General features: G+C 47.9%; 1 protein-coding gene across 2 annotated transcripts; it reads right to left on the minus strand.

Annotated features, from left to right (window-relative positions):
- Positions 1-846: 846 nt before the first annotated feature.
- WFIKKN2 (WAP, follistatin/kazal, immunoglobulin, kunitz and netrin domain containing 2) lies at positions 847-7,087 on the minus strand. Of its 2 annotated transcripts, XM_074160270.1 has the most exons (3): positions 7,074-7,087; positions 4,564-4,654; positions 847-2,358 (listed from the first exon to the last, which is right to left on the minus strand). In XM_074160270.1, the coding sequence occupies exons 1-3, from the start codon at positions 7,076-7,078 to the stop codon at positions 847-849; spliced, it is 1,608 nt and encodes a 535-aa protein (XP_074016371.1). In that variant the 5' UTR covers positions 7,079-7,087. The 2 variants fall into 2 exon arrangements, with proteins under 2 accessions (XP_074016371.1, XP_074016370.1); XM_074160269.1 differs by lacking the exon at positions 7,074-7,087 and having other exon boundaries at positions 4,564-4,764.
- Positions 7,088-8,071: the final 984 nt, after the last annotated feature.

Here is an 8,071-nt window from a genome sequence, read left to right on the forward strand (position 1 = left end):
GTATAACGGATTTTCAAAAGCAAGGCAGCTGGCAGCACACTGCCATCCTTCTGCCTTGGACTTTCTGTGATAGACAATATATTGATTAAACCAAAAATAGGGAAGTCCAATGGAATGAGGGTGTTTGCTGACCTTGTTCTGGTGACAGAAAAGTCATTTCAGGGTGAGACTGTGCCTTGAGCTTCTACAGGGACCTGTTGTCCTGGGCATAGGATCAAAGGAGTTTTTTTCTCCAGTAAGTATTGCGAGATAGGTAGCAGTTGCCATTTAAAAATGAGGTACAATCCAAAGAAAACTAGGCAAATTTCAATTAAAAGAAGCAAATTCATAATGCATAGATTGGTTGAATGTGCACAATTGTAAATATAGACAATAATTTACAGGCTTTTCTCTTGAAATATTAGTGCTGCTATGAGGAGACAAGAGTGTGACTTACTTATAATGACTTACCATAACATTTCCATACTGTAAATGAGACAGATTAAGTTGACATTATATATTACCTAGTTGTGTACCAATTAGCTAAACAAATGCTATGAATTCCGTCATTTATGATGGAAGCTACATAAAAATTGTATAATTACTGCAGTGAGTCATCTAGTTAAATGGCACTCCTATATGGACGAATTGATTTCAATGCAAGATTAATAGCCTTTTGCTGCTGCCTTACGTGCTTGCCAAAGACCATACTACGTTGTCGCTAAGCATCATTAATGGATTAAAATAAGGGTTCTGCATAATTCCTACGGTGTATCTTCAAACAGCTTGTTTAGTTTGTGCACTAGCCTAGCGCTTGTTAGCCCTACGTAACACACGGGTCTGGAAGGCTGACACGTGTGAGGGAGGTTAATGCAATCCTAGGAACTCTTTCAAAAGCTCACAGGTTTTCTTGTGGATGACTTCGCGGAGTTTCCGCACGCGCCGGATGCTGGAGGTCCCCACAAAGCTGTCTGGCTGTAGGACAGCCATGCCATTGTGGACATCTCCCATGATGATGAGCTGGCCATCCACTGTGGTCATGTTGGGACATGGGCAGCTCCAGTCCATGTTCAAAAGCGTGATTTCTAGTGGTTCCTTCCCTAGGAACTTTAATCCCATTTTTTCATCTTTGAGGATCTCCTCCACTGTCACCAGGGCATGTCCCGAGTCTTGGTCTTCGGTCAGCTCTGTTATACGGCCCAGGATAACGAAGTCGCTTTTGCAGAAGCTCGTCACCAGCTTCTGGCGTGGTTTGCACGCTTTGCAGTGCGTGTTCTTTGGGAAGGGACACATCTCTTCGCAAGCCTCCCGGCTCTCAAAGTTGTTCTCGTTGCCTCCACACCCGCCATAAATGAAGGACTGGCACTGCTTTGTCAAGCTGTTATAGGCCCATCTGGGCTCATAGGCTTTGCAGTGACCTTGGAGGGCTGGCAGATTGCAAATGTTGATTGGGCCGTTCATGCACGTTAACATACAGTTCTCATAGGTCTCAAAGTGGTTGAGGTTGCTGTTACAGTTCCCATAGATGAAAGTAAAGCAGTTGTTTTTCTTTGCATCGTAGTACCACCTGGTCTGCTCTTCCCCACAGTCTTCGCTGTCTGGTTGCTTCAGGCACTCATCGGTTGGAAAATGTGTTTTGTTTTGGGAAGCTTCTTTGGATGTGGGTTCTCCTTTGATGACCGACAAAGGGAAATCAGCCCTGAGAAGGCCACCGCTGTTTTTGGCAGTGCAGGTGTAGATGCCTGCGTCTTGGAGCTGGGTGTTGTAGATGACCAGTTGGGCGATGTTGGTGACCACGACGTTCCCTCTGACATGATTTGGCTTCATAATGACTTTGTCTTTCCCATCGACCTGCTTCTCCCATGTGATTTCTGGCTTGGGTCTCCCTGTAACATCACAGAGGAAGCTGACGGTCTCTCCCACGTAGACTGACTGATGGACAGGGTTGTTCACTAGAGCAGGCGGCAAGATATCAATCACTGTTGTCTCGGAATAGGCAGTAGTAGGGCGAGCTGTTGTTTCTGGTGGGATAGGGCTGGTGTTCGGCCAGGTAAGATGGTACCTGCAGGTGACTACATTGAGTGTAATGCCTTTGATGCAAGCTTCTGCATCCATGTAGCACTTGTTGTAGTAGGTGAGCCCGTCGGAGGCACAGGTGAAGCTCGGCTCCTTCTCACATCTGTCCTTGCACTTGCAGACGGGTTGCCCATCCCAGATGTCACACTCTGAGCCTTGCTGGATGCACATGAAGCGGTCACAGGTTGCCTCTTTGGGCATTCCCACTGGCCCTTTTTTCCCCTTGACATCCATGTACCGAGCCGCCACGCAACTCTTGGTTCCACAGACATTAGGGCAGCACTTCTCAAAGGTCTCGCACTCCTGCAGGGAAAGAAAATGACCTGCTCATTACTGGGGACAGAGTAAAGTCCTTTTTAGAGACCCAGCAAGCAGAGCCCAGAAGCTTTCAAGATGTTATTTCAGGGGACCTGGTCTGCCACAGATGTCTGTGGTCCAAAACTCAGTGTCCCCACTGGCAATGAGCAGAAACACCCCTCCAGCATCTCCCGAGAGGTGTCTAAACACTCTGGAGGTCCTGAAGTGCTTCAGGAGAAGACTCTCAAGAAGGAAAATGTATTTCTGTTTCTTAAACACTAACCTCATCATAAATATTTCTTAGAGTCACATGGACTTCTTGACTACCGAACCGACAACCCCCCTTCCGCACTCTCTGAAATGCCTGAGGACAAGCCCTGAGAAACAAGAGCGGATGGAAAGTCTTATCATATGGCTGTGGGCAGTAATCCTTCTTATTCTCCACACAAGTATGTAAAGTATTATTTGAATTCCCTGAGACTAACAGCCTGCTCTTGGAGGTGAAACTGCCAAGGATTTGTAATTGTTCACATTGTAGGGGAAATAATAGAATATCTCAAAAGTAAGGAAATTCTCGCTCCGAAAATAATTTTTCTATGGTATTTAGAAAAACAAACACAAAACAGCTCATTATGGCTTTGCTGTCCTATTTTAGTCCTATTTTCAAATGCAGCATCACTCTTCTAGTGATTTATTACACCCCGGCTTAGCTACAGTCAGCTCTAAATTGCGGTTAATTTTAGCAGAATTTTCATCTTCTGTGCAGAAAAGGTATTTGATATGTGTGATCGCAGCTGCTGTGTTGTTATGGATCGCTTTAAGGGACCATGAACACTGCTACCATGCACACAACGGGGCACACTTCCACCGTGTGTTAAACCTCTGCAACCCCCCTGAAACCCAACGGCTTTCTCCCTAAGTGAGAACAAAGTGTTTTTCAAGTTACCAAACTAAATAGCTTCCCCTGAGTCCAGTATCCTTTCCTTATTGGGAAAAAGATGACCTAATAACATAACTTTTTCCCCATTTCCAGTGGCACATTACTAGGTTTCAGAAGCAAAGTTAGAAACCAGAACGGGGGACGCTTTCAGCTGAGGCTGCGGAGCGTGGCTTTAGCAAGGCTGGAGGCAGAGCCCTTGGCTGCTTGCGGACCACTCACTCCCCGCGAGGTCCCGGGACTCTCTGCTGCCACAAGGCAAAAGCCAATATTTTTAGCCAGTGGCTTCTGGCTTTCAGTTTTTTGGCCAGTAAATTATTAAAACGACATCCTCTGCTGCTGCTGCTGGGGTTTTGCAAGTGTTTTAATATTCATTGTTGCACCTGGTAGTTGAGATAAAGGGGCTTATTTGGGAATGGCAAGAGTACAAACAGCACCTTCATTCATAACACATGGGATCCATCTGAGCAAATCTCTTTGTTTACTTGATGGCCAGCCTTTTTCTCTATTTTTCCACACACAAACTCCTTTAAGCAGTGCAGAAACAACATAAACGCGATGACTTTTTTCTGCCTGGTGCACGTTGCTGTCAGCCTGGTTTGGGCTGCAGGAGCTTTGCTGTTGGACGTGATGTCAGAGGCAGGACGAGCAGGTATTTTCAGATGCCAGCTTGAGCTGGCAGCGCTGACAGGTTGAAAAATGAATTTTAGGGTGGTAAGCTAAGCACATTCTGAGCTGGGAGCATCACGGAGAACATCTGCCTGGTGATTTTAATCATGCCTCTGTTTTGCACTCCAAGCACGCTTTGCGTTTCAAGTGCAGCAAAGGCTGATGCTTTGCACGTTAAATCAAATGATTTCATACACGATTCCCCTGGGAATATAAAGCATTGATGATGGTCACCACCACCAAAGAACACAGTGACACTGCTAAAATACTGTGGATTGGCCCCAAGGCATGCTGAGTTCTGGAGTATCAAATTCAGACGTTTCTTTTGACAAGAAAGCAAAGAAAATGATCAAACAGAGCGAGCGCTGTACCCACATCGGCGTAAGTGACAGCCGTCACACACCTCCCCACTTAACTGGTAACTCATCAAACCTTTTCTATTTCATATAGGTCACGGGTCAATTAAATACGTGCGCTGTCTGCACCGAGCCCTGTGCAGCGCCGGCGCCTTTCCGTCCGCCACAGAAACAGGCTGGGGTGCAAACGAGCCCACCGACAAGCCCCCTCGCCCGCCACGCGGAGAGATAAAAATGCGCATCACTCACCAGATCGGCTTCGCACTCCCTCTTGCAAGTGCTCTGGGCGTCTACCCACAGGTTGGGGTTCATGTCATTGGGACATATCCCAGCGTGGGAATACCGGATGGGAGGTAGGGCTCTCCCTTTCAGGGAGACCTCCAGAAGCAAGAGGACACTGCTCTTCCCCAGCAAGATCCACATCCACCGAGTGAACAGCACCAACAACATCTCAGAACCTCTCCAGGGCAATGGCAGTGACCGAGCTGGAGGTAGTTCTTGTTTTCCTCGGGGTTGCTATTTTTTTTTTTTTTTTTTTTTTTTTTTGGTAAGCCTTAAATTCTCGAGGAACCCAAATGCACCTGACTTCTGTTAAAACTTCAGCAAGCTCCTTTGCTGCCTCTGTTGATAGTGCGATTTGGTCTGGACCTCATTGGATTAAAGGTCCTAGGAAGTTACCCCCTTATTTTAAGAGAAATGCTAATAGTCTGAGCAGAGTTAGCTCTATTTATACCCTGCCTCTGTTAACAAGTCAGAAAAAGTAAACTTGATTTCTTTGACAGGCACACGCTTCCTATGTCCTGGTGGCAGTCAGACAGATTTGTTGCAAGAAAAAAAAGCTGGAAAGAGTTTAAAAGGCTGGAACTGGCACGGTGGGACCCCTGCATGTTTCTGAATGCAGGGAGGCCTTCTTAACCCCTTTAGACCTAAAGTACTTCCCTATGCTAAGAATGGCATTTACTTCTGAAAGAGTACTTGTCTAAATAGCACGGACCCGCGCTCAGGGGATTTCCCCACGGCAAGGGGCTACACAATCACTTGCTAAAATGAACAAGTAATAGGATTGAAGCAATTAAAGCTAGAATATCATATTTTAACAACGGAAGTAGGGAAGAAATAACTTATTTAAAACTAGGATCGGCAGAGCACTATGTCTTCATAAATTCTCCCGGTGTTCCTCCGGGCCTTTTTCTTCTTTTTGGTGGGGAGATTTCCAGGATGCTGGGTTTAACGCTGCCTTCCAACCCCACCAGCAAGATGTTAAAAGTGTCCTTGAATTCCTCCACATTTCCTGACCGCCAGATCCCATTGTACAGTGCATTGCTGACCCCTTTAACAGCCACAACAAAAAAATAGTAGAAGTTCAACTCTATGGAAACCTGCATAAAGGAATGTACAGCATTTTTGCATTGGGGGGCGGGGGGGAAATTCAGTCAAGCTGAGTTCCTCGTTCCTTGATTATTACAGCAAGGAGCTGATCCTGCTCATGCTGAACACGTGCCAAAATCCAGAGACGAGTGGCAGAAGCCGGAGTTGCTCAGCACCTTCCAGGATTAGAGCCTTTGGGCTGAGCTGGGATGGATCCTGCACAGTGCTGAGAGCCTCCTGGGAGGACCAGGTAGGGCCAGTTTGCATCCCACGTGGGGCTGGGCAGGGCTGGACCAGGCACTATGCTTTGGGAGGAGGGATGGCTGAGAATCTGCCCCGTGCCCGGTACTGGGCAAAGCCAGCAGACCCCGGTGCAATCAACCCTTGCTTTAGTAAAGTTTTCCATTGGGTTTATTAAACAAGGCTTGTTTTTCATGGCTGAGTTTGGGCCGAATTCTCCTCTGAGTGATGATGGCCGCCAATCAGTACAACCAGCAGTGAACTGGGGCCACCATACCCCAGGCCATGGGGCTCCTGCTCCTCCCCTGGGGCCAGGCAGTGGGGCACAGTGACCTGCTGGTGTTTCCCAAGGATCACCTCCGAAAGGAAGGGAGAGCAACCTGGAGCCCATCTGCCCTCGGCTGTGGCATTTCTGTGGCAATCCAGGCTTATAAAAGAGGTTTTGATTTGTGTGACCGCATTAACGATATGCACAGTATTTGAATTTCATATGACATGCGGAGAGAAGTTGTCCAAATTAGCTATTTATAAGGAGCGAAGTCAACCGCCAGGCAGCAGTTTGCAGTTGATTTATTCTCTCTGAAACTTTAGAAACCTGCATGACACTTGTACAAAAGTGCGGCTGTGCGCAAAATGTTTTATTCAATACTTGTTTACAAAGACAAACGCAGCACCCTGTGATGCCTAAAAAAGCCAACCAAAAATGACACATTCCCAAGAGGTACTTAAAATTCTTACAGCTCTATTAACAACAAAATCACATGTATTAGTGGTTCTGTTGACTAAACAAAGACACTTTATATTGTAAAACTGACTACAGATAAGCTTTCAGACCAGCTGTATGTGGGGCTCAAAGAGCGGGTGTCCCGGGCGCTGGAGGAGATGCTGTGATGAGTGGGGGGGGTCTCACCCCAACAGCTGCTGTATGAGCAGGGAATTTGCCCTCGGTCCATGGGGTTGTCACCATGTAGCCATGGATAAATCATATTTCCCTGCCATCCTGAGTCTTCTTGGGCTGTTTTGCCCCCTTACCCGCTGGGCCAGAGTTGGGGAGCTGGTTGGTCCATAGTGCTCTTGCAGCCTCCATCTCCTCTCCTGGCACCAGAAAGCATGCTTTGGCCATGCTGAGTTGAGAGACCCACCAGCGTGGGCCCATCCCAGGCAGGACTCCCTTCCAAGGAGGAAGGAATAACACTATCTTGGTCTTTTCCCCCTCCCAGGATCCCCTTTGCCCAGAGGCACATTTCGGCTGCGGGGGAGCAGAGTGGGGGCTCTGAAGAATCAGACACTGGTTTGCATCAGACAGATGGAGCAGTCTTCTGCTTTGCTATGTCCTTCTCCATCCAGAGGGATATTCTCCTGGGACAGGTAAGTCCGACCACAGCTTTCTGCTTTCAGCACCCAGATACCGTGTTCAGTGCGTGATGGCCAGGATGGTGGAGCTCAAGGGGCGACAGGTTAATGAGCCCGGCGGAAGGAGCAGTTGCATGGGGCATGAAACTCAGCTGATTTATTTGTGTCCCTATTGCAGGTCAGTGGGGTCGCTCAAGGAAAGGCCATTTGAATGGCTGGATTTGATGTATTGTCACCCCAAACGTCAGGTCAGCACTTGGCACAGCAGAGAGGGGCAGGGACATCCCACAGGAACTTGGGAAAAAGGACAAAGCAATTATCATTAATGACAACGATAGTTTTCTTGGGTCACGGTACTAACATTATAAATGAGGTACAGGAAACTCGTGTTAACTGAGGAATCATGCCTTCAGCAAAACTTCTGCATAGGAGGTCTCTTAGGGAATCAAATCCTGGCCTAATCCAATGGAAACCGGACAGACGCTGTGACTCCCATGGCTCCAGGAACAAGGAGTGCTCAGCCCCGTGAAGGATCAGTCCCTTGGCCACTCGAACACAGCCAGGATAGAGAGGAAAACAGCGCCATAAATATCCCTGTGAATGCGGGCAGGCAGCTCCTGAGGTCAGAGGAGGCAGCGAGGACTCTGAGTAACCCTCGAAAGCTGCCCCGTCCCTGCCAGGACATCCCAGACTTGCTGTTACCCAACTGCAGGAGCCCATCCAGGGGAGGACGTCGCTATGCAGGCTGCCCCGGGTTGGCTCGGGGACAGCAGGGACCCTGGTTGTCCCAGCATGG

Source organism: Numenius arquata, chromosome 17 (genome assembly GCF_964106895.1).
Source record: "Numenius arquata chromosome 17, bNumArq3.hap1.1, whole genome shotgun sequence".
NCBI lineage: Eukaryota > Metazoa > Chordata > Aves > Charadriiformes > Scolopacidae > Numenius > Numenius arquata.

Bases quoted from the DNA above. Each gene is read 5' to 3' on its own strand.
- WFIKKN2 (XM_074160269.1), bottom strand. From the start codon at position 4,764: ATGTTGTTGGTGCTGTTCACTCGGTGGATGTGGATCTTGCTGGGGAAG. The intron at 2,359-4,563 runs GTGAGTGATGCG...CTTTCCCTGCAG, and splicing joins GGGAGTGCGAAGCCGATCTG to GAGTGCGAGACCTTTGAGAA.